Here is a 27333-nt window from a genome sequence, read left to right as displayed (position 1 = left end):
GTGTACAACAACCAATGGCCAATTGTTCCTCTTTTTGATCCTTTCTCCCATATCATCTCCATGCATTCTTCTATGCTGTCTTTATGTATAGAAAACCCTTTATGAGTTAATCTGTGAGTTTTCATGAGCCTCCCCTTCAAATTCCCACCCCAGATCCATTTGTAAGGAAAAGATCAGAGATGTAATCTTATGGTTGCGAGGATTTGTTTAAAGATTATACAAATAAACATTAAAAATGGGTGAAATCCTATACCCCATGTCCTCATTCCTGTTTTGTTCAATGAGATTTTAGTGTTGGAATTATCTGACAACATAAACTACAGGCAGTCCCCGGGTTACATACAAGATAGGGACTGTAGGTTTGTTCTTAAGTTGAATTTGTATGTAAGTTGGAACGGGTACATACTGTAGGGGAAACTCTAGCCAAACATTTCTCCAGAGTTCAGTTTTATTCTCCCACACCTCACTTCCCTCAGTCCTTTATTCTCAAGCTGAGGTGTCTGCTGAGAAAAGCCGCTCTGCGTCTGCCTGGTCTGCTCGGGGGGAGGCGCTAGCTTTGCGTCTCCCTGATCTGCTGGGGGGAAGCAGCTAGTGTGGGGTTGCCTCACCCCGTTTGTAAGTAGGGATCCGATGTAAGTCGGATCCATGTAACCCGGGGACTGCCTGTATTATAAAATAAGATGATATAATAGTGCTCATTGTAACCTTTACTATGGAGGTTCCACCCTCCATGTCTGTCTTCTGCACAAATGGCAATAATATCTGTTTACGGAGAGCATGAAAGAAATCTTGTATTCCAAGTGATAAAATGCCTCTCGAATTCCCTAAGCATTATATTACAAAACTTTGAGAGCAAGTACTTTCATGTACTCATAAGAGCCAACAACATGCAACAATTGCAGTTTATTTTTTGAAGTATTTTTCATCGGGCTAGTATAATGCTACAGCACATACATTTACAATGAAAATGAACATTTACTAAATCAAAGTTCCAAGTACCATAAGGCATACAAGTGGGAACTGCTCTACAATGATGAGTGTCTAAAACAGTCATATTTTACCTGCAAAGATCATTATAATATTTTCAAGCAACATGAAGATAGTGCTTCCATTTTGTGTATAACATAGTCAAGTTCTGCATCTATTTCTAGGTATGTCTAATAGCATAGAAACACCATAATCTGCAATGTTACATTTTAATGTGCGACATATTACCAGAATCTCTCAAACTATTCTTTAGTACTTTAAAGCAGAATATATGTATGTGCATAACTTGTTTTTGTTGCCATCTTTATTGTGTATATTTCTTCCAGAAACCCATTCAAGATCTCCTTTAACATCATAAACTTTACAACCTATGTTCAAAATATGAAATACATTTTACAAGTACAATTAACAGCAGACCTTTCATTTATTAAAAAATGCACAAACATTTAAAAACCGAGGGACCAGACTCACACCATATTATAAATTGCCAAAGCTCCATTTACACTTCAGTAGAGCTACAACAATTTATTCAACTGGTCATTCAATTTAATGCTAAAATTATGAAAACTATCCTGCAAAAGTGGACAATAAATGTATTAAATCAACAGCTTCAGGAATAGTTATGGCATTTGGCTATTCAAACACTTCCTTTAAAACAGAGGTGGGCAATAATTTTGGAAGGGGGGGGCACTTGACAAATTTCTGAAGTTGCCCCAAAACTGCCCCAGAATAAGTGGGGCCAAGAGACTTCCTGTACTCCCGTACCCACAGACCCTGATTTCATGTGCCCCCCAGCAACTAAAAAGAACCACCAACAGTTTTTAACAGCCATACCGTGCACCCCTGGCAGAGAAGACTTTGTGCACTCCCCTGTCCCCAGGTCTTGATTGGCCTGAGGGCAGGGGAGCGGCAGGGTGGCTGGAGGCCAGATCCAGCCCTCAGAGGCTGCCTTGCCAACCTGTTTTAAAACCTGTACTTGAAAAATTAAGAACTATAACTACAGCAAATATGCATCTTTACCATTCTATGATTTATTATAGCTCAAACTCAAAGGGATTTCAAGAAGTTAAGGAGAGCCAACCAATAAATTATTTACTTAGTATAAACAAGACAATCCAATTAGTATTTTACTGGCTTCTACATAAAGTGTTAATATTTTTGGATTGCATATTTTCAGAATTTTATAACTAAAAAGATTTAAAGTTATTAAAATGGATAGATACTTTATTTTCAACAGCATATTGTGGTTTTTCTCCATTTGACTCAATGAAAATAAATTACTTATTTCTAGTCAGTTTCACTTATAGGTTTTTACATCCGAGCAATATTCAACCATGTTTAAGTTGGCGAATACCACAAGAGAACTTGATTTTATTTTAAAACAAGATATTTCTATCATTGTTAGGTTTTTGAAAAATATCTAATTTCTGGACTTATTCTACTGAAAGTATCCCTTTAACTTCAGTTTTGAAATAACATTTTAAAAAGTAACTTAGGCTATGTCTAGATTGCTGACTTCTTTCGGAAGACCCTTTTTTCAGAAGAGATCTTCCGAAAAAACTTCTTCTGAAAGAGAGCGTCCATACACAAAAGCACATCAACAAAGCAATCTGCTTTTCCAAAAGATAGCATCCATTCAGTGTGGCTGCTGTCTCGCATTTAAGCTGTGATTAATATGGATGGGGTGGCCACCAGGGCACCTGTGCTTTTTCCTCTTTCCTCTTCTTTTGAAAGAACTCCTTCTTCCCCGTCCACACATGCCTTTTTCCGAAAGAGCTTCTTCCTCGTAGAAAGAGGATTACCAATGCCGGAAAAAAACCCTCTGTTCTTTCGATTTACTTTTGGAAGAATGTGGTTACAGGGTGGACGTAACTCAGGTTTTGTCAGAAAAAACGGCCGTTCTTCTGACAAAACTCTGTAGTATAGACATACTCTTAGACCCTTAGGTGCTTTTAAAAATGTTACCTTAAGCCTTATTGTCAGTGGGGGACAGGTGCTTTTGAATATGTGCCTTTTTGTTTTGTTTCAGAATGATTATAGAAATAAACTACTATGTAAAGAGTAGAAAACAACAAAACTATTAATACTTTGAGCTCTGTGGGCAGAGATTGTTCTATGTATTTAAAAAGCCTAGCACAATTAGATGCTGGGCCATGACTTGGACTCCTAAGGTATGTCTAGACGACATGCCTCTGCCAACAGAGGCATGTAAAATAGGCTACCCAACACAGTCAATGAATCAGGGATTTAAATATCCCCGGCTTCATTAAAATAAAAATGGCCGCCACACTGAGCCGGCTCAGCTGATCGTCAGCACAGCGCGTGAGTCAAGACACGGATCGGTCGACATGGAAAGCCTTTGTCTACCGCTCCCTGGTGCCTCGTGAAACGAGGTTTATAGGAGCGTTCGACAAAGGCTTCCCCTGTCGACCGATCTGCATCTTGACTTGCGCGCTGTGCTGACGATCAGCTGAGCCGGCACAGCATGGCAGCCATTTTTATTTTAATGAAGCCAGGGGTATTTAAATCCCTGATTCATTGACTATGTTGGGTAGCCTATTTTATTCAACTGGTCATTCAATTTAATGACCAGTGTCGGGTAGCCTATTTTACATGCCTTTGTCTGCAGAGGCATGTAGTCTAGACATACCCCTAGGTGCTATGGTAATACAAATTCAATTAATAAAGTAAACTCTGATGCCTGTCATTCAGTGCAAAGTCACGGCTTATCAAAATGTTTGTGTGTTAATTTTTATGTTGGCCCAGTTTTGGTCAAAAATCCATCCACACAGTACCAACTGGATGGTCAGGGTCCCATTATGCACCCAAGTAATCCTGTTTATTTGCTTCCTTCCTTCGTACTTTTACTGTATTGAAAGGATTTTTAATTTTAAAAAATTCACATAATTGTTACATTTGAGATTTTAAAAGAAACAAACGCAATATTTCAGCAATGTCCACAGCCACATTCAAAGCATAAATACTCAACAAAAACACATTTATATACAGCACGCATAATTATAGAAATACAAAAATAAAATTTGGAAAGCAAAAATAAATGAATAATTCTTTATGGCTCTGATAAGGTTAAAAAAGCAACCAAAAGAGGCTTAAATAGAAGTTCATAATAGCAGACATTATCTTTCTTTATCATTGTGTCTTATTATAGTTAAGAAGTGCTTATTCTGCCTGGACCTTTACATACACAATTGCGCAGCTCCTTTTCTTTGGAATTTTTTTTAAATGTTCAAGGACAGTCCCCATTCTTCAGCTGATGAACAGATGTAATTTCAAATAGTGAGAAACACAGCTTCATCTGAGTCTGGATCTTTGCCACTGTCTTCACTAGGCAGGCAACCACCACCGCTTGGGGACCTGCAGCTCAAATCCTCCACACCAGACTCTTGGTCACTATTGGCTGAAAGGTCAGGGTCAGAGCTTTTCAGGTTGTCCTGGGTCAGAATCAAGGCAGAGTCTTCTTCATCTCCTTGTGAAGGGCTCCGCGATGGGAATGATTTCACGTTGTTAACGTAATCCTGGGGTGTGTTGGCTATGCTGTTGTTAGCAATAGAAAGCCCTAAGTGTGTGTTTTGATCTTGTTGCTTCGAGTTTTCTTTTCCGTTGTATAACTGCACTTTGTTGAGATTTGCCAGTCTCTGAAAGAGAAACAACACACAGTAAAAGCTCTGTTATCCGGCTGGTTGAGGGGCTGGCGGGTGCCAGTTAACTGAGAATTATACTTTATAAGTGGAATACCAATTTTCAAAGAAACAGAATACAATAAAATGAATAAAGTATAAAATAGTACACAGGTACTCATCCCGTAGTAGAACTGCACTACAAAGTGGTTGGTTTCTTGAAGCACTTAGGTGTGTACAGGTAAATTTTTCTATATAGTAGGTCAGTGGTCACCAACCAGTAAATCAAGATCTACCGGTATTTCTTAGAGCCTCTGACAGGTGATCCAGACTGGTTTGGCTGGGAAGCTATCAAGCGCTGGCACTTGAGTTGCCCCTCCACCCACTATCATACTGCTCCTGCCTTGGAGCTGCCCCCCTGGGAGCCTCCTGCTTGCTGTGCAGGATGTGGGAGGGAGAAGAGAGGGGGCGCTGATGTCAGTATGTCCCTCCTCCCCCTCTTCTGTACCCAATTTCCACACAGAGAGAAGGGGATGGAGGGAGCTTGACAATGCAAATCTCTTGCCTGTCTGACTGTGTGTGTGTCTCTATCACTCTCACTTACACGCATTGTCCTTCACTCTCCTCTCCCAACCCAACACGTATGTGAGGGGTTGTTTTTACTTCTTTTACTGCTTGCAAAGTGTGCTATTTTTGGTTTTTGACTGGTCTGTGCATTTCATAATTGTCATTTCTCTCTGCTGACGCTTATATTTCATTCTCAAATGCCTAACTTGTCGTGGCTGGAGTCATTATCCCTCTGGTAATTGCTGCTCCCAGAAGTGGCTGGCATGTCCCTGCAGCCCTTGAGAAAGGCAGAGCAGGGGGTTGCCACATGCTGTCCTTGCCTGCAGACACTACTCTTGCAGCTCCCATTGATCAGTAATAGGGAACCATGGCCAGGAGAAGCTGTGGGCTCAGTGCCCGTAGATATGGGGCAGTACATGACGCCATGGAGCCATTACTGTACATGCCAGCTGCTTTCAGGAGTGGTTCAGGGCGAAGGCAGGAGTAAGCCTGCATTAAGTCCACTGCTCTACCACCCGAAAGCTATCTCAGTTAAATGGTGCCCAGCCAGAATCCCTGTCCCAGCCCTGAACCTTCTCCTGCACTCAACCTCCTGCCTCAGACATGAGTCCCCATGCACACAAACTCCTTCCCAGAGCTTGCACCCTGACCCCCCCACCTGGATCCCAGTCCCCCACCCTGGGCTAAGCTTGGAGCTCCTCCCACACTCCAAATCCTTTGGCCCAAAACCAGAGCCTGCACCCCCCAACTCCCTACCCCAGCCTGGTGAAAGTTAGTGAGGATGGGGGAGAAAGTGGAATGGAGTGAGCAGGATGAGGTCTCAGAGAAGGGGTGGACCTGGGGCAGGGCCTCAAAGAAGGCGGGAAGGAAGCTGGGCAAGGGTATTTGGGTTGGAGGTAGACCTTACATTGCACTTACATTGAAAAAGTGACCTTGTGGTTAAAAAGGTTGGAGACCACTGCTAGTAGGTTATGACACTACATTTCAGTATGGGCAGTGCCTGGCATGCTCCCAGATCATTAAAATACACTTAACGCTAAGCCAATATTGAACAGAATTTAATCTGTCTTTGATAATTCAGAAGGCACTTCAGGATCTTGCAGTGCCTCAGGGTCATCATTATCAACATCAATTAACATTATCATCAATCAATATCGGGAATGGCGCACTGCAGACACTGGGAACTGTGAGGGGTGGAGCCTGCAGATATAAACATAACCAAAATGTCTGGCAGCCCTCCCGTGGATTACTCTGATGGGCTGAAGGTTGCCAACCCCTTCTTTAGGTCATATGGGAGCAAGAAAAATTAATTTTTGTCTACACTGTCCGCTTGAATTTCCACAAGACCACTGACGATCTCATGTAAGATTGTCAGTGTTCTTACGGAAATGCTATGCTGCTCCCGTTCGGGGCAAAAGCCCTCTTGCGCAAATGCTTTTGTGCAAGAGGGCCAGTGCAGACAATGCGGTATTGTTTTGCGCAAAAAAGCCCCGATGGCGAAAATGGCGATTGGGGCTTTCTTGCGCAAAATCGCATCTAGATTGGCACGGACGCTTTTCCGCAAAAAGTGCTTTTGTGGAAAAGTATCCATGTCAATCTAGATGCTCTTTTCTGCAAATGCTTTTAATGGAAAACTTTTCCATTAAAAGCATTTGCGGAAAATCATGCCAGTCTAGACGTAGCCTATGTGTCTGTGCATTATTCTTGCCAGCTTGGTATTATACATACTACAGATGTGAAAGTAACAGGTAACTGTAGGAGTTGGAGCAGCTTCCCACCTACCCTGGGCTGGCTTCTCTCCCAGGAAGGCAACTTCCCTGCCACAGAGCAGCCACCTTCTGCGGGAGCCAGGCCGGCATGGGCTGGTGGCCCCACTCTCAAGGAGGCTTTGCTGTGAACTCTGCAGCATAAAGCTTAAATAAGCTTTATATTGTAGAGCCTGCAGTGCGTGCAACTGTGTAACTGCTCAGATTTTCAGCGGTTACATGGTTACCTCTTTAACTGACTTTTTACATTCCTAATATTTACCTGACCTCCATTGTACATGTCCTGCAGAAAGGTGAGCAAAACTACCTAGTTAGATAAAATTCATTAGCGACTTCTCTACTAATTAATCTTATTTGAGAATATGAAGTCTGGAACAATCAGATTAAGTGTCTATTACCTGTTCTAAGACCTCAAGCTCTTCTTCTAACTGCTGAGTTTCTTCTTTCACTGCCATCAGGTAATCGGTAACGGACTGGCGAGGATGTATTCCCTTTTCAAAGCGGTTATACATACCACTCCAGAACCTGCAATTGATAGCAGGGATGCTCAGATGTGTGAAATGAAGGCAGTATGTAGGAGAGAATAGTCTTAAACATATATAAGTACCATGCTGCATGATGTTATTGAAAAACAGATTTATTGCTACAAGTTTGTCAAGTACTTTAAATCATGTCTAACAATAAAACAGAATCATAAGCATGTAAATCTATATAGACTAAAACTGGCATTAATCAATAATATACAATTTTAAGAACCATCAGGCTACATTTGATTTAGACCACAGGTTGGACCTAATCTGTCTGGAATACTTATTGAAAGTAATAATTTTAAAAAAGACCTGCTTAGCTTATTAAAGGTATTTACTGTCAACAAAAATGCATGTTCTGTCAAAATGAATACACAACTTTGCTAAGAAGAACATAAGTTATATTTGTATTTGTTCTATATCCTGAATTTAAATACACTATAAATCAGTTGTAGCTGCATCAAACTTAAGGCTGAAGCCAGCTTTCCATTATAAGTCCAATTTCAGCCCCTCCCAGTTTTCCACAAAAGAGAACTACTCCTTCTGAAGTATGCTCTGAGGGCAGGGTTTTATTTTGTTTTTTATTTGTGTGTTTGTTTTTTGGTGAAAAGTTAGGTAAAAATCAGATGAGTCATCTAAAAGCTATGGTGTGACATGTTACTTAAAAATTCACATTTATCTAAAATGTTAAACAGCAAGAGCCAAAACATATCTCAAGGGAGAGTTTGTATTTTGTTGGCCTGTGTTAGCACATTTGCTGGGGGTCAGTCCCTTCCCCTCTCTGCCTGATGTGGCACAGTGATCAGAACTTGAGTCTCCCCGCAGCTTTACTTATTTATACACTGGGGGACAGCTCCAGTAGGAAAGCCTAAGAGAGATCTGACCAGAATACCCCACAGCCAAGTAATTAGTGCACTCTTGCTGGAAGGTAGAAACCTGGTTTAAAATCCTTCATCTACATCAGGCAGAGAGAAGAATTGAACTGGGATCTTCCACATATAGGGTGAACACCCTAACCCCTGGATGAAAGATTATAAAGGCTGGGGGAATGGCTGCTCTAGCATTTCAAAAGCTGGTCAATTCCAGGCATGAATTCATGGCTGTAAAGCCCAAATGGAAGCAGGTGCTGTCTTCTGATGCAGATTTAGGCACTTTTGAGGGGCAGGGTTTAGAACAGGGCTACTCAACATATGGCTCGCGGGCTGCATACAGCCCACGGCCCATTTGTTTGCAGCCCATGGATGGGAGCCAAAAAAAAGAAATAGTCAATATATCATGGTCTTCTGTTGATATGTGTTTTAGTAGTTAAATTCTTGGACTGTCATTGACCATTAAAAGTGCTGTCATCTGGGTGGAAATCAGGTAAATACTGCATTTTATTAATATCAGCAGAACTGACTTAAATGGGGCCTGTGTGTTGTGAAGTCTTGCCTTAATCTTTGTACAGGCAGTCCCCGACTTATGCGGATCCGACTTACGTCAGATCCGCACTTACGAACAGGGCTATCTCGCCCCAGAGCTCGCAGGCAGCAGTCTGCCACCTCGACCTCCGGGGCGAGAAAAGCTGCTCCCGGTGCCCCTGGTCTGCTGGGGACCGTCTCCAGCAGACCAGGGGAACCGGGAGCAAAGCCGCAGCCGCAGCGGGTTTGCTCCCGGTGTCCCTGGTCTGCTGGAGACGGTCCCCAGCAGACCAGGGGCACCAGGAGCAAAGCCGCAGCCGCAGCCGCAGCCGCAGCCGCAGCGGGATCCTGCGCTTCTGAGGCTTTGCTCTGGCAAAGCCTCAGAAGCGCGGGACCCCGCTGCGGCTGCGGTTTTGCTCCCGGTGCCCCTGGTCTGCTGGAGACGGTCCCCAGCAGACCAGGGACACCGGGAGCAAAGCCGCAGCCGCGGCGGGTCCCGTGCCAGAGCAAAGCCTCAGAGGCGCGGCACCCCACCGCTGCGGCTTTGCTCCCCGTGTCCCTGGTCTGCTGGGGGAGGGGGGGCGCAGCTAGTGTGCCCCCCCCAGCAGACCAGGCTTTTGTTGTGGACCCTGGGGCAGAGCAGCTGGGGCGCTGCCGGTTGGTCCCGCAGCGCCGCTCTGGGCACTACTGGACCAACCCGGCAGCACCCCAGCTGCTCTGCCCCAGGCGTCCTGATTCAGCCGCTGCTGGTCAGTTTCAGCAGCGGCTGAATCAGGATGCCTGGGGCAGAGCAGCTGGGATGCTGCTGGGTTGGTCCAGTAGCGCCAAGGAGCGGCGCTACTGGAGCAACCCAGAAGCACCCCAGCTGCTCTGCCCCAGGCGTCCCCAAGTCGGCCGCTGCTGAAACTGACCAGCGCTGACTACAGGAAGCCCGAGGCACAGTTGCTCTGCCCCGGGCTTCCTGGAATCAGCCGCTGATCAGTTTCAGCAGCAGCTGACTTGGGGACTTGGGGTTCTTAAGTTGAATCTGTATGTAAGTCAGAACTGGCGGTCAGTTTCAGCAGCGGCTGAATCTGGACGCCAGTTCCGACTTACATACAGATTCAACTTAAGAACAAACCTACAGTCCCTATCTTGTACGTAACCCGGGGACTGCCTGTATTCATGCCCGTCAGTGTGAAATAATCTATTTGCATATATATTTGCATGTATATGCAACCACACTTAAGTTGCGACCCTCGGCATGTGCTGTGAGTATCACTGTGGCCCCCAGGGCTTCCAAAGTTGAGTAGCCCTGATTTAGAACATACTGAATATCAATGCATTTAAGCATATGCTAACGTACATTCCTGAATGGAGATCTTCACAACTGATTCTAACTATTAAATCTTTGCAGCTTAGTGATACCAAGCTGTTGTAGTCTGCAATGCAATGCAATTAATTTAAAGTAAAAGACCTGTAAAATAATAACCCTGTGCTAAAAAAGCTCTTCAGAAAATGCAAGCAGCATAGGGTTTCACAAGCCAGTTCTGTGTAATTGCTCCTGAGCTATGCATCCATCTGCATGCTCTTGTGTGATTTGTTGACGGTAGTCTTCAGTTAAATAACTGTTCCCTTTAACCTGCAAATGAAAAGTCAGCTCAGATGAGGGCATGTGACTTAAGTACGTTTGGATAATTGTGTAATATCTCTTCTCCCCTATTTTCTAATTCTCCTGGTAACATGTGGCCGGCACCTGACTGCATACGTAAGTAGCTGGGCAGACAGATTAAGTAACAGACTTGAATTAAGAATTCAGCTGTCTAGCCATGGGACTGGCAGAGATAGATACTCTATGAGATTTTTACCTAATACTAAGTGGTTTCTTTTTCTTTCTTTCTTTCCAAACCTATGTTAATTTAGCAATGTCCCTTAAACCCTATATTCATTAACACAAAAGGCCCCATCCTGCAAACATTAATCAAAGTAGTCCACTTAAAATTACTGGGATTACTCACATGAGTAAGTGCCTGCAATATCAGGCCCATATTTTGAATGTCTCTTTTACAAATATCATTGTACCTAAAGAGATACCATCATGTAAAATTAGAGTTTTTACTTGAACTATTCTTGACCTGGAGTGTTAAACATGAAAGAATACTAACATTAATTTATTTTTAATCATTTATGGGCTTTTGTTTATCTTTTAGCATATCCCTTAGCTTGAAATACGAAAATAACTATTCAGTTGTATTTATAGTCATTTTAATCACTTTCACTTCTCTTGTATTAGCAGCAAAATAGACTGTTTAAGTTGACAAAACCAGTAACACCATTTTGGATGCTATTAGACTCTATAGAAACTTGAAAGATACTTTCCCAGTGTTTCCTAGAATTTATCAGTGAAGTTGGACAGACTATTTTATTTGCTTATGTACTAAATACTTGTTTTAACAGATTTGAGTGAGATCCTATTAGCTCTCTAGAACCACTTTCACCTGTGATGCTGATTGCCTAAGGGAATCAAATATTCATCACAAAATCTGGCATAGCAGAAATGTAGCACCCACAGATTAGAATAGAATTCACAAGAATCTTCTAATGAGATAAGTGCCTATGCATGTAATAGGTACACACAACTATTAATGCAGTCTTAGGCACAAGCTTCTTTTGTAGCTAATCAAATTAGTGATAATGTTGAGTCTGAATATTGGCAGGTAGGAAGTTTACTCACTGTAGCTGAGTTTACCAGTGTATCTAGCAACATACTAGAATAAATATACAGTATAAGATTAAGTTCTGAGATTATCAGTTTTGTTCTAATACACCCCCACAATTAACAGGCACTGTGCAGTGGCAGCAACAACAAGCAAAGTCACCTACTTGTACAAGAAATTGCAGGGAGCTGTCTGTGGGCGCAGGGTCCCCTGGGTCTGACTGTGGTCTGCTCTATACAGAGGATTCATGTAATCTGCACGATTCTTCCACAAGTGAGCCCAAAGTGAATATGTTCGTTCTTGAATTCTGAGAAAGGATTTCAAAGAAAAATACATAAACTGCTTGCCAGAGTGCAGGTATAGCTAGAGACCAGGGAAGATACATCAGTGCTCTTTGCTAGTTGCTAGAATCAGTGTCAAAGCCTCTTAAGAAAATTACACAAATTGTAATTGTAGAATGTTCCTTCACTGGACTTTAAAGGTGAAATCCAACATATCTCTCAAAAACCAGAGTAGCTGGATGAATGAATAAAATGCAGCCTCCATTTCAGGGGCCATACCTAGGGCTTCTATGATCTGAAACAGCTGCCACTCATCCTCTGTATCAATTCTGTGTTGTGTGGAGGCCACTGAATCTGTATATTCATGAATCCCAGAGCCTCTCTTGCACCTCCTCATTGCTCATGGCATTGCAGACCTATATGTACTTGATGCACAAACACTTCCTGCAGCACGTAATAGGTCAAGCACCCTATTGCAGCTATTCATTCAATAGTTAAACCTCACATAGCTTGAAGTGGACAGAGGACCTTCCACTGGTTCTCCACATCATGGGTGAATTTCACCCACTTTTAAGGGCATGTATACACTGAAGGACAAAAGCCAAATTAAGCTACACAACTTCAGCTAAGTCAACTGTGTAGCTTAAGTCGAAATAGCTTAATTCGGGTTTGGTGCTGTCTACACAGCAGGAAGTGGAAGGAAAAACACTGCCCCTGACTTCCCTTATTCCTCATAAAATAAGGGTTACAGGAGTTGGAGTAAGAAGTCCTCCAGGTCGACATGTCGAAATAACTGCTCACAGTAGGGACATGCACTATGTTATTTCGGAATAATGTTGATTATTCCAAAATAACACTGCTATGTAGATGTGCCCTAAGGGTGCTGACCTTCCAAATTGGCAACAGATTGCTAGGCAGCCACACCTTCTGAGTGGCACTGTAACGATTATGGCAACCCTCCCTTTACAGAAGGAATGACCAATTACCAGTAGGGGTCCATTCCCTTCAAGTATGTCTACACTTCAGGATAAGGTCAAATTAAAATACTCAAGCTCCGCTACGTTAATTATGTAGCTGAAGTCAAAGTACCTTAACTTGACTTTTGGCACCGTTCACATTGCAGTAAGTCAAAGAGAGGACACTCTTCCTTCGACTCCCCTTACTCCTTATGGAAGCAGGACTACTGGCATTGACCGGAGTGCCCCTCTCAGTTCCAATTAGAGTGTCTTCACTAGACCTGCTAATTCAAACCCTGGAAGATCAACAGCAGCAGCTTTAGAGGTTAGAGAGATTATGCCAAGCTCTATTCCTTTCTGTGGGTGAGTCACTGCAGCTTTTAGGGATAATCAGTTTGTGCAGATACAGTTTGAAACAGTTGTTTGCTGCATGATCTATGGAGCTAAAAAGCAGCACTGAATTGGTGTGTCTAAACTACATGGCTCCATCGATGGAGCCATGAAGATTAGGCTGATCGGCAAAGGGAAATGAAGCTACGATTTAAATAATCGTGGCTTCATTTCAATTTAAATGGCTGCCACGCTGAGCCAACAAACAGCTGATCAGCTGTTTGTCGGCTCAGCGCGCTACTCTGGACGCTTCCACGCCGACCTGAAAGCCCTTTATCAACCTCCCCATTATGCCTCGTAGGATGAGGTTTACCGGAGAGGTCGATAAAGGGCTTTCAGGTCAGCGCAGGAACGTCCAGACTAGCGCGCTGAGCTGACAAACAGCTGATCAGCTGTTTGTCGGCTCAGCGCTGCAGCCATTTAAATTTAAATGAAGCTGCAATTATTTAAATCACGGCTTCATTTCCCTTTGCCAAACAAACAAATCTATATGGCTCGACGGAGCCATGTAGTTTAGACATACCCTAAATGTTGCGGCTCAGCCTGGAGGTTGAGTTCTGCTGCCCAGAGAAGAGGGTAAGCCCTTTCTGATCCCCTTTGGTCTGGAGGTCAATTCACTCTTCCCAACCAGGGTATCCAAAGTGTTACCATTGGGAACCCCAGTTCCTTACCCCAAAGGAGTGGGACAGAGATAAATTTGGCTCTGGGAAAATTTGAAGATTCAACCCTAGGCAGGGAAATGGATTTTCTCACACACATAGCTCTGGGGTAAGTACAATCACACTGAGTATGCCAAAGGCTGAATGAGGCCCTGAACTCCTACCCCACCTATAAATTAAACACACAACACTGCACATTACAGAAGCTCAACTTTTTTTGTTAAATTATCTTGTCAGATAAAGGCAGGCAAGAAGTGTACATCACTGCACTTTGCGGCATGTACATTTATACAGACATTTTAATCTTTAATATTCAGAAACCCTGCAAATCCCACCTATACCTATGCAGTTAAAGAACAGAAAATCATACTTCAGCTCTCGTCTCTCCTTCTGGCTGTTACACAGGAAATTACCAAACTGACAGGAATAGATATGATGTTGTATGTGGATCAAGAATCTTTCATTGAACTCAAAGGCACAGGGAAACTGTTCCGTTAGCTGCCAAACACACTCAATAAACTGATCCATAACTGGGGATATCTCTTTTGGATCTCCATCTAAATTGCCATACCTAAAATAATGCAAGATATTATCATTATAACCTGAAATCCAATAGAAATCCTTCATGCACACCAAATTATTACATGATGGGAAAAAATGCTTTCTGTGTGCGAGAGCGGAGTCATGGTTTCATGGTGAATTTTTAATCGTGTCACTAAATTGGGCAGGATTAAACTTCTGTTCACAGAAGGGATGCTGGGTTTGCAAGTCAGGAACAGGAGAAGCAGGAATTCATTGTAGGGGAATATTGTGAAGGCCAAAATTATAACGAGATTCAGAAATGAATTAGGTAAGTTCATGGAGAATAGGTCCATCAATGGCTATTAGCCAAGATGATCTTTAATGCTGCCCCATACACTGGGTATCTCTAGCATGTGGCTACCAATAGATGGGAGTGGGCAACAGGAGATGGATCATTTCATGATTACTTGTTCTGTTCATTCCCTCTAAAGCACCTGGCATTGGCTACCACTGAAGACAGGATACTGGGCTAGATGAACCATTGATCTGACCTAGTATGGCCATTCTTACGGTCTGTCAGATCAGTACATTATTTTATATTCCCATTTACTTAAAGTAACTTTAGTTTTGACAGACTATTTGCCAATAGATTGAGTAGGTCTCAGATCACAGATTCTTGATGCTAATTGCACTTAAACACATGCCTAAAGTTATGCGCTCTCCTGGGTAAGGGTGCTTTCCTGATCTAAACCAGAATTCTGCCTGAGTGAAATCTTGTCTCCTATTGGAGTCTATGGCAGAACTCCCATTGACTTCAATCCAAAATGAATTCTTCAATGCTAAGGGTGTGTCTAGACTACATGGCTCCGTCAATGGAGCCATGTGAATTAGTTTATTCGGCATAGTCAAAGAAGCGGGGATTTAAATAATCCCCACTTCGCTAAAATAAACATGGCCGCCACGCTGTGCCGACGATCAGCTGATCTGGCACGGCGGGGAAGTCTAGACACGGTGCGGTCAACAAAGGAAGCCTCGTTTCACGAGACATACCGGAGCGGTCGACAAAGGCTTCCCTTGTCGACCACGCTGCGTCTAGACTGCCGCGCTGTGCTGGATCAGCTGATCGTCGGCACAGCGTGGTGGCCATGTTTATTTTAATGAAGCGGAGATTATTAAAATCCCTGCTTCTTTGACTATGCCAAATAAACTAATTTACATGGCTCCATCGATGGAGCCATGTAGTCTAGACATAGCCTAAAAGTAATCACAAGACAAACATCCAGTATACTAAATAGTATACAATGAAGAAAGAATGGTAAAAAAAATTAAATTTAATTTTCCAACATTCTATAAAAATAATGGAAAAAGGTATGAAGAATAATTAAGGGCATTCTATTAGTTTACTTTCTCATTGCCATTTAAAAACAAAAGTAAAGTGGCAACAGTAGAGAACTGACTTTCCCTTCTGAAAAAAAATATGTATGAAAAACAAACCTTACAGTACCCTTCCTTACCTGTGATTAAATTTGTGCCCAAAGGAAACCCAATCTTTTTCAATTAATACCTAAAATGAGAAAAGTGTGATATAATGGAATCAAGATTAATTTTTGGATCAAGCAGAAGAATGATGGAAATGAGCACTGCTGTATTTCAACAAAACTTGATTCAGAATGACTCCCTATCATTTGTTATTAAAATATACAAGCCTTGCAAACCTACCATTACAGGAATGACCATAAGATTGGTAAAAACAAAAGGAAAAACTATATAGCACTTTAAAGACTAACAAGATGGTTTAATAAGTGATGAGCTTTCATGGGCCAGACCCACTTCCTCAGATCATATTCTGGAAGAGAACTGGCATGACCATATATACCAAAGGACTACAATGAAAAAAGTGAACACATTATTAAACTGACAAATCAGATTTAGTACAGAAGGTGGGGTGAGAGAGAAGGAGGGAGAGAATAGCTATTTATGAGTCAATTAATGGCTAATCAGGGGTGATAACATTCATGCACATTCTGCCAGAGCCAATTTGTATATTGGGCCTCTTGTTGAAAAGGAACAAATTTTCAGACATGGTTTCCCCAAACTTAAACCCCTGGGTTGCACCCAGTTTGATGGACACAAAAATTTTGCCTATCTTCAAAAAATTTAATCCTAAATGTAAAATGATGTACCCAAAACAATGTCTTGGGCAACAACACCACAGTTTCTTTGCCATGGTTAAAAAATCAGAGACATGCATTTGATGGAACCAAATATTTGATGTTCATTTGGATAATCTGGCTTTGATCATTTAAACCACTTTGTAGTTTTTTTCAACTTCCTACTTAAGAAAAGACATTTTAAGGAAAAGTTTCTTTTCTTTACACACAAAGAACATTAGTGATAATACAGTGCACATGATGTCATAGAGCAGTTATGTTTTCTCTTAAATAGGCTTACTTACCATAAATCCCTTCATAGTTCTGTAAAATGGATCTAATAGAAGGCTTGCTACAGAGCAAACCTGAGCTGTTCTGTCCCAGCCATCCGAGCAATGAACAAGAACACTCACACCTTCCTCTGCCACAGCCTAAAATACAAAAAGATTCATAGATGTAGCAAATAAGATTATGGCAATATGTAACTGTAGAGACGCACGCTGATCCATTGGCTTAGAGTGCTAGCTTAGCATTCCCCAGTTCAGCTTTTTGCTTTGCTACAGGCCCTGCAGGAAGCCAGCGCTACCTCCATTGTCGCTGGAGGTAGGTAGTGGGGTTTCCTGTGGGGTGAGGGGAAATGAGGGGCCGAACGCCTCACGTTGGTAACCATGGGCTTAAAGCGTCTTCACCCAGAACTGCTACACAGCTATGTCAACAGAAGTTTGTGCTGTAGACCTGCCCTCTGAGCAAGTTTCCTAGACCTGAAGAAGAGTTCGATAAACTTGAAAGCCTGCCTCTCTTACCAACAGAAGTTGGTCCAATAAATGATATTACCTTCCCCATCTTCAGCGGTGGCAAATTATATAGGCCCCAAAGGTCGAGGCCAGGAGACTTGTGTCCCTCTCCCAGGCCTGCCTGCCAGTGTCTCTCGGCCCTGCCTGACACACCTGGGTGATTTAAACAGGCTTAGGGGGCCTTGCCACCACCAGCGGCAGTGGAGCTAGAGCAGCTTTCTAGCCACTATCTGTGTGCAGCTGCCAGCACGTCCCTGTGGCCCATAGGAAGGAGGGGGGTTGTCTCCACATGCTTCCCCCACCCTGAGCACCTCTACAGCTAATGGGAGCTGGGGGGGTGATGCTTGCAAAAGCAGAGCCTGCGAGCAACAGCACATGGCCAGAGGGGAGTGCCTTAGGTAAGTGTCACATCCCAACCCTTTCCCCCTGCACCTCTGCCCCCTGTACTCACTCCCACCCCCAAAATCCCTACTATAGCCTTCAACCCTTACTTCTTCCTGCACCGCCACCCCTTGCCCCAGCCAAGAGCCTGGACGCAAACTCCATCCCAGAGCCTGCACCCCAGACCTCCTCCCACACCCAAACTCCCTCCCAAAGCCTGCACCCTGCACCTTTCCTGCACCCCAATCCCTTGCCCCAGCCCAGAGCCTGCACTCAGCACCCAAACTCCCTTCCTGAGCTTACACTCCTGACCCCTTCAGCACCCAAACTCCCTCCCAAGCCTTAGGTGGGTGAGGTGAGGGAGGGATTTGGCCCCATTTTGAGCACCACCAAAATTTCTACAAACTTGCCACCCCTGCCCACCTGTCTCTAATATGCTAGGAGCGACATGGGGACAACGACACTGCATATCTTGGTAACACACAGGAGTTGGTTGAGGTGATAAATGAAGTTGACTCATGAAAGTGGGACCGCAGTGTAATTATTTTTAACAGGTGTGCACAGGGACAATCATGCCTAGCGGTAGTGCTATGACACTTAACCAGCAATATGGGGAACTTAAAAAAAGAGAAACAGGATTAGTAACTGTCAGCATTGGTTAGTAAAGGCTACACTGCAATTCAGGTAATTAGCAAATAAGAATAGAAAGGAATAAACGTTAATTGGCAAAGTGTTGAAATGACAATATTTGCCACATTGAAAATTGTCTCTCCTCCCATCACAGAAACATTACACATTTAGGCTGTGTCTACACTGGCCGCGAGTTCTTGCGCAAGTACGCTGACGTTCTAATGTATGAAATCAGTGCTTCTTGCGCAAGAACTCTGATGCTTCCGCTCAGGAATAAGCCCTCTTGCGCAACTGTTCTTGAGCAAGAGGCCAGTGTAGACAGGCAACATGAATTTCTTGCACAAGAAAGCCCTATGGTTAAAATGGCCATCAGAGCTTTCTTGCGCAAGAGAGTGTCCACACTGGCAAGGATGCTTTTGCGCAAAAGCACATCTCTTGCGCAAACATACATGCCAGTGTAGACACTCTCTTCTGGAAGAGTTTTTGCACAAGAACTCTTCCGCAAAAGAGTTCTTGCGCAAGATCTTGCCAGTGTAGACGTAGCCTTAGGGTTGGATTATTTTCTAGTGTAACTTCACCTAAATCAATGATGTTTCACCAGCAATGACTCTGGCCCTGTTTTTTCTGTATCAAGTTAATCAGTTTTCATTTAGTTTTACATAATTTACCTTCGCAATGAAGATGCCTGCATCCATGATGGCTTTGATGTGTTTTAGCCAACCAGAATTTTCCAGGCCCCAAAGGAAGTCACTCATAGAAGGAGACCTCAGCTCACAAACTGCAAAGTAAGCCACACTTTTAATAAACAACAGAATATTTTAATTCATAGATTCTGCTACCTCTTCTGCATAGGCACTAATACATTCACAGATTCTCTGTGTAAAGCAGACATATTTTGAAAAGGAATTCTTTAAGGTTTATCTAAGGTTTTATACAACATGTATGAAAATCATAAATTAAAGGGAAAGCAATGAGTGAAATGTGGCCCAAAGTGTAAAAAAAAAAATAGTTTTTACAAAACCTATAAGAGAACTGCTTCTTTTAAAGAAGCTGTACTTTGGAATTTATATAAATATTTCTTCCACAGTGCAGGTTTTCCATAAGTATAACTATTTTAATAGTAATAATGAAAGCCAAGTTTTCAAATATCATAGAATACTAAAACTGGAAGGGACTTTGAAATGTCAAGTCCAGTCCCCAGCCCTCATGGCAGGACCAAGCACCATCTAGATCATCCCTGCTCTTAAATATTTCCAATGATGGAGATTCCACAACCTCCCTAGGCAATTTATTCCAGCATTTAACCACCCTGCAGGTAGGCAGTTTTTTCTAATGTCCAACCTAAATCTCCCATGCTGCAATTTAAGCCCATTGTTTTTTGTCCTATCCTCAGAGGCCAAGGAGACCAGTTTTTCTCCTTTCTTCTTATAACACCCTTTTAGATACATGAAAACTGCTGTCATGTCCCCTCTCAATCTTCCCTTTTCTAAACTAAACAAGCCAAATTCTTTCAGTCTTTCCTCATAGGTCATGTTTTCTAGAAATCTTTGACAGAAGGAAAGGATGATCCTGTGATTAATTATCAAAACTCGGAGTCAAGAAGATTGTGGATTTTCTCCAGATTTCATGTGTGACCTTGGCCAAGTCCTGCAGGATAAAATTTTCAAAAATGGCCATGAATTTGGGCACAAAGAAAGTAATCTAACCATTGAAGCTCCTGCCCTTAACTTCACTGTGTCTAAGTACCCCACCTGTAGGAAGAGTTCTAAGGATTAACTCAAAAATACTGTGAAAGAAATCTGAGCTCTTCCTAAGTTCCTAAGGAAGTTACATTTATTTTTAATATTATTTAGCAGGACATCTAAATCCCATATTTTAATGCTCTCAGCAGCAGCTAGACAAGTAAATGGCCATTTTTAATTCATACATGTGTTAAGCTAAGCATTCATGTGTGACCTTCAGAAGCCAAGTATACAGCAAAAATATCTGATATTTATCTCAATACACTGAAAATAGACCGGGGGAATCTCTTGGCTGCCTGCAGGCTCCCATGCACCTTCTGTAATATAATAGGGGCTGGAGTAGTGACTGCTGCCCCTTTGCATTCACTCTTGCCAGAGATATTGCTCATTGTACCAATCTATTCAGAACAATTTTTCCTCTCACAACCAATCAATACTGTTTGTTAGGAGCTCACATATTATGCCAAAAGTTATTTTCTTGGTAGACATTAGTGGAGGCACAGACAAGCGTTCTCCTAGAACTGGCTGAGGTGTTCTGGATAAGCCAAGAGGAAAAAGTCTGAGAGGGAATCTCAACAGACACCATCAACAAGAGTCTACCTTGAAATTACATTTAGCTGGAGAGTGCTGGATGGAGACTTATTCTGTATTTATTCATTTATTTAGTTAGTTAGTAGCAGTTCTGTAGCAACTAAAAGCCATAGCACTGGACAAACACAAAACAAAAAGATGGTCCCTGTCTCAAAAAGCTTACAACCTCTATTGATTATTTCCTTTTAATTTGAAATAACACACACGATTCATAGAACATTCAAGTCAGATAGCAAATATTGGGGGAGAGGAAGTTTACTCAGATCAACTTTCCAATATTTGTGGTTTAAATACGATGTTCAAATCCCAGACGTGAATGCTAAATCAGTGTGTAAAGATACACAAAGAGAATTTATGTACCTAACATGGGATTCAGATGTCCTAACAACTATCTGGGAGTGAAAACTGGACACGCTGTATTATACGAACTTTCATCCCTTGAAATCATATATATTACACCATTGCACTATTATAACTATAACATATTTTCATCTCCTTAAAACGTCTGATTATTTTTGTAGTCTGTATGATATTGTTTCATCCCATTATAGTTAAGTGTCTGTTTTTATTCTACCTACACACACACACACACACACACACACACACACACACACACACATCCAAAATCAGTAACGGGGCAAAAAAACCAAAAACAGAAACAAAAAAAGCCCCACCTCTCTGTCATCTGAAATCTGGCATGTGATCTTAGTCCAGTAAAAACCCTTCTTTAAAAAGCCAAATTCTTTGTCAGCCATTTTAAAATTTCATGTGCCAAATCCATCACAGACATAAGACCACACAACTCTCGTAACTCGGGTACAGCTGCGCCAGCTTTTCTCATCAGTGAATTTGACTTAGGTGCTGCGATCTTCTTCTGGAAGAGGAAATGCAAACGAAGTGCTCATTAGCATTTCTCACGCTCTCATTTGAATATCCTCTTCCATTCCCTTTTGCAGATAGAGTTGCCAGGTGTCTGGTATTCACCCGGACAGTCCAGTATTTTTGCCTCCTGTACAGTAAAAAAATTCAGAAAATACTGGACACCTAAGATGTCCGATATTTTCTGGTATTTTTCCCCAGCCAGGAGGCAAAAATGCCGGGCATCTGGCAACCCTACAAACACTCAGAACCCGGCCTTCCCCTTCCCCCCCCCCCGTTTCCCAACACCCCCAGCCCTCCGACCCTATGCTTACCTGATTCTGCAAGGCTGCCAGCACAAAATGGCGTCCGGCAAAAAGACCAAGGGGAAGCAACGACTCCTCTGGGTCTTAGTGCTCAACCACTCCCCTGTTCCTATCCCTGCACTCACTCTTAAAGGGGACATGCTGTTCTATTTTATATATATATATATTTTTTTGCTCAACAACTTTGGTCACACACACACCTCTTTTTTTTTTCTTCAACAGAATTTTTTCCCGGTGTTTTTTTTTGGGGGGGGGAGCAGGTGTTCAGTATTTTTGTTTCAACCATCTGGCAAACCTATTTGCAGAAGAGGTTTATGCGCAAAAACCCTCTTTTGCACAAGAATCCTTATTCCTCAAAAAATGAGGTTTACAGGTTCTTATGCAAATGGGTGTTTTTGCACAAAAAAAGCCTCATCTACACAGGGTGTTTTTGCACAAAAACCTCTTCCACAAAAAGGATCAGAAGAGGATATGCAAATGTGAGTGCGAGAAAAGCTAATGAGCACTTCATTTGCATTTCCTCTTCTGGAAAAAGATCGCAGTCTATATGTAGCCTAAAAAAGAAATGGTATGGTTCTATGCTGAGATTGTAGATTTATGGAACAAGGCATAACACTCAAACACACTTTCATAACACTAACACTTTTTTAAAGACTGGGTTAAATTCTTGGCTTTGTTATAGTAAATGACAAAAAAAAATTCCATTTTTGTCAGTGTAGCCAGGATTTCACTCTATAAGTAAAATTGTGAATTAATGCACACCAGAGCTCAATTTCTCTGATATTTTTAACCCCTTTTCATTATGACACATTATAAGACACATTAGCCTAACCAGCACTATGTAAAGTACTGCAATCTTTGAACACAGAGGTTGTCACAGAAGTTTATTTTACAACTCATTTTTAAAAGGCTTTAAAAAAAAACCCTGAATAACTGCATTGAAAGCAAACAGCCTTTTAAATGATTAATGTTCCTGTGCAGATGGAAGCATAAGCAATTAGTTGCTGGATTTTAATTGAAGCTGCTGGCTCTGTTTGCAAAAGCCCATGGTAAAGCTGAAATACTACTTTGCTCATTCCTGCTACCAAATCAGAATCAATATTTACTCACCCTTTTACTGTGCAAAGTCTATTTTGTCCTAAATTGGAGGCATATGCCATATATTTTAAGTAATGCTGGCTACCAATCTGTGATGCTGACTACTGATCTATAGTATGATAATATATTCAGTGAATGCTGAATTCAGTTACCAGGCAAAACATACATGAAGTCACACAAATATCTATGTATCAGCAGAAAAGAAATAAAAACTTAACTACATAAGGCTCTGCAGCTATTTCACATGGTCAAGGGTATGAGGCAGAATTGACCTTACTCAATTATAATGAAAATTATACTGTCAAGTCTAGCATGCCCTCCATGCATCATATGGGGAGGAAACTGCTGGATTAAATGTTCCCATTTCCAGCAACTCAAGGCCCTGCAAATCCTAAAGCTGGCTTTTCTTCGGTTGGGGGAAGGGTTAACATCTGTGGGCCAAATCTTCTGGTGAAGTCCAAAGACCATAGGATTTGTTCCTAGCTAAGCACGGATGTTGCTAATATAAACAGAAGTCCCTATTCACCATTTTTAGTGTTCAAATACAGCCGGGCATGCTGTGCATGATCTAAATGAAAAGAATATAACAGATCAAATTCTGGTTGCAACCTGCATGCTGGAGCTAAACTCATCCAAAGGGAAATACACATACCAAATATTACCAAAGAAATGTTAATCTTTCTCTGACTCTTAGTTGTAAGGTGACCAGACAACAAATGTTAAAAATCAGGATGGGGGATGGGGCATAATAAGCACCTATCCAAAAAAAAAGCCCTGATTATCATGACTGTTCTATCCCTATAAAATAGGGATATCTGTTCATGTCCTACACACAGCTCCCTTCTGCATTCTTTACTGCTTAACACAGGAATGATTTGGCAGAATCATTTATTTGACTATTGCTTGGTCACAGTGACCACAAATGTGTACACACAAGAGGGTGTGGACCACACTGCCTATTTGGCCATGCCCTGTTATGTCCTTCCAGACATATGAGGAGCAGTCTTCCTGCCGCTTTTCACAGGAGATAGGATTTGGTCAGCCAACTTCTGCACAGTTCTCCTAACACTGAGTATGGATCTCCTGAAGTGCATATGTGGAGCTCTGGCCAGAAAATGAAAATGAGTTGTTATATTTCAGTACATTAAAACATTATTTTTGTATTCATTTGGACAGCAACTCACTGAAAGTTCATTGCCCTTACATTATTGCTAAATCCTACAAGATGGGGCAAAGGAAAACTGAGTAAAACTGACAAAGGGTAATTAGGGCACTGGGTGCATTCAGGGAACGTGTCTGCTCTTCCGCTTTTTTTGCAGAAGAGCAGACGTGCTCTTTCAGAAGCCCTGTCTTCCTCCTCCCACGAGGAAGAAGGGCTCTTCTGAAAGAAGAAGCTTTTCCGAAATTTGACCCAGTAGAGATGGGCCAAATTTTGGAAAAGCCTCATTTGAAAAAACTATCAGAAAAAGGTATGCAAATTGCGGAGCGCAATTTGCTTACCTGTTTCCATTAGATCATTGTAGTGTAGACATGCTTCTGATACACATATATCACCTCACTCTTGCAGCACAGAGAGCAACTGCAGTGTTAAGCCCCTTTGCAAGCTGGATCTCCGACCTATGCAATGGACATGCAGTTCATCCACTGTTTGGACTCTCCCATGGGTGATCAGAGGGGTGGGATTTTATTTTAGTCACTAAGTATGTAACCCAGTATGACAGCTAAATTCTTTCACACTAATTAGAGAAGAATGAGCTGGTTGGAAAATGGAATTCTGTCCCATGGGAACTTCAGACATTTTGAAATTTGTTTTCATTCTGACTCAGGGCAAAAATGTCAACATTTCAAAACTTAAAATGGAAATTATGAAAAAATTGGATTCACAATCATCAAGCTGTTTTGATAATATCTATTTATTTCATTTTGAGGAGTACAACTTAATATAAATTATATATTAAATATATAATATTAAATATATGAATCAATAAAGTCAAAATGAAATTAAACCAATTGATACAGTGAAAAAGAAAGTTTTACTTTGTCAAAATAAAACAAAACTTAAATGAAAAGTTTTGACATTTTCCCCATAGAAAATTTCATCACAATTGACATATACTGTGAAATGTTTCAGTCTCAAAGAAACAGGATTTTCTGATGAAAAACTGTTCTGTCAAAAAAAAAATCAGCCAGCTCTATTAGGGAATTTATCTGAGATACATCACAGAAAAGTCATCTGAAGTCTTCACTATGTTAGACTCAAGAACCAATTCTCCTTTTGCTCCATCTTAACTCCACTGATGATAGTGGAATTACTATACCCCTAGTTTATGCCAGTGGGAGATCAGAAACAGGTGCTCTGTGACCCCATATCTCTTCACTTTTTTCCCATCCATAGTTCATTCTTTTAACAGATTTTATGCTCCCTGAAATGCTCCACAATATCTCACACTGAGCAGATATTGGGTGTGTTGATATCTAAATATTTGCTTGAAAGTAAGAAAAACAAACATTTACATTGTAGGTTGGACTCGGTTAAGCTGAATCCGCATTCACTTAAGTGTTTAAAACTAGTGTTGAACTCTCTAACCCAGAAATCTCTTGTCTGGCAACATGCATGATGCGCACCAGAGAGCCCCAGAGGCTGGGTGTGGGAGGCTGTCCAGAAGTCCAGCAGCAGGGGGACCAATAGCCAGGAAAATGGCTGGGACTGGGAGCTGAGCCGGGCTGGTGGCAGGGGAGGCCAGTAACTGGAAGTGGCCAGTGGCCAGAGGCATGCTACTATAACTGGGAAAAAAAGAGAGGCTCCAGAGTACCTATGTACATCTTCAACTGTTTTGAACTTCATTTGGTGACTTAATAGGCTTAACCTGTTCTGAGCTGAAAGCCATAAGGCTCAGTAAAAGAATCAATATGGTGTTGATGTGCTTAAATATTTTGGTACCTGTAACCATGGCCTGGGCCTCTTAAATGTCTAATTTTTATCATTCCAGGTTTATAGATTGAAGATTGTAAGAAAAAAAGGGCTGCTTCAATACACTGTCTTCTTTAAAATAGATGCTAAGATCTTTAGTTCCCAAACTGTGCAAAATGTTAAAATCATAGATACATAATAAATAAATGATGTTGTTTGATATGGGTTTGGGGCATGGTCTGCATAATTTTAAGGCCAAAGCACATTAGTATCCCACATAGCTTGATGTTTTGTTTCACTACATTATCTTTGATGGACTTGTGTTGAACAAATACAAGGACGGGTTTATTCACTTGGCATTACTTCCAGTCAAACAATACATTGCTGTTAACTGGAAATCCTCTATTCCCTCATCTTCAGACTTTTAGATCAAGGAACTTAATAATAATATTCCATAGAGAGGCTGATGTATTATATGAAAATAAATTGCCTTGAAGATACTGAATTAACCAAGGACCTGCTACCCAGCAAGAAAGAGATCTTGGGAGTCATATGATTTAGGGTGCATCTACACAGCACCCAAAACTCGAAATAAGACACAAAATTTGCGCTACACAAATTGTATAGCTTACTTCGAGTCTACTTTGAAATAGGCTAATTCAAAATTTGGCACTGTCTACACAGTGCCAAATTTTGAAATAATGTGCTATTTCAAGCCATCTCTTAACCCTCGAGCAATGAGGTTTCCAGGGATGGCGAAATAGCATGCCCGTTATTTCAAAAAATATTTCAAAATAACAGGCACATTTCTAAGATGCAGGGTAGCTATTTCGGGATACCAAAGTATCCTGAAATATCTCCAATGTGTAGAAGTACCCTTAAAGCCCCAGGATGCAGTAGGGATTAATTAGTTCAAATTACACTAGGGAGTAGTTATTTCAAAATAGTGGCACTGGCCTGTCCATACTAACGCTATTTCAAAATTAGCATTATTTCCCCAGGAAACCAAGAGAATAGATTTCACAATAAGCAGCCTGTGATTTCAAAATAACGGGTTTAGAATTGTGGATGTTCCACTTACAAATTCAATCTAAGAGGGGTTATTTCGAAATAACGTGCTAGTGTAGACCAGGGCTCAGAAACTAACAAAAATATACATAGTATCATGAACTTTCATGGGCAAAATCCACTTTTTCAAAAGAACGGGTGGGTTTTGCCAACAAAAGCTCATGATACTATATGGCTACGTCTACATTGGCAAGATTTTGCGCAAATACTCTTTAACGCAAGAGTTTTTGCGTTAGAGTATTTGAGCAAGACAGCGTCTAAACGGGCACGTGCTTTTCCGCAAGAGATGTGCTTTTGTGCAAAAGCATCTGTGCCAGTGTAGATGCTCTCTTGTGCAAGAAAGCTCCGATGGCCATTTTAACCATCGGGCTTTCTTGCGCAAGAAATTAATGTTG

At 41.7% G+C, this 27333-nt stretch overlaps 1 protein-coding gene across 4 annotated transcripts in view; it reads right to left on the bottom strand.

Annotated features, from left to right (window-relative positions):
* Positions 1 to 4005: 4005 nt before the first annotated feature.
* The window catches only part of MTMR7 (myotubularin related protein 7), a 77746-nt gene continuing 54418 nt past the window's right edge, over positions 4006 to 27333 (bottom strand). For all 4 annotated transcript variants that reach the window (XM_075930347.1, XM_006128430.4, XM_075930348.1 and 1 more), the window contains 7 exons: positions 19013 to 19122; positions 16845 to 16970; positions 15904 to 15953; positions 14238 to 14438; positions 11748 to 11888; positions 7357 to 7483; positions 4006 to 4643 (listed from right to left, as the gene is read on the bottom strand). In XM_075930347.1, the coding sequence (XP_075786462.1) occupies positions 4278 to 4643; positions 7357 to 7483; positions 11748 to 11888; positions 14238 to 14438; positions 15904 to 15953; positions 16845 to 16970; positions 19013 to 19122 (1121 nt within the window). In that variant the 3' untranslated portion in view covers positions 4006 to 4277. The remainder of the gene's footprint in view (positions 4644 to 7356; positions 7484 to 11747; positions 11889 to 14237; positions 14439 to 15903; positions 15954 to 16844; positions 16971 to 19012; positions 19123 to 27333) is intronic.

This window comes from Pelodiscus sinensis, chromosome 5 (assembly GCF_049634645.1).
Source record: "Pelodiscus sinensis isolate JC-2024 chromosome 5, ASM4963464v1, whole genome shotgun sequence".
Lineage (NCBI taxonomy): Eukaryota > Metazoa > Chordata > Testudines > Trionychidae > Pelodiscus > Pelodiscus sinensis.
The sequence above is the reverse complement of the archived record's forward strand: the minus strand, read 5'-3'. Positions and strand labels throughout refer to the sequence as shown.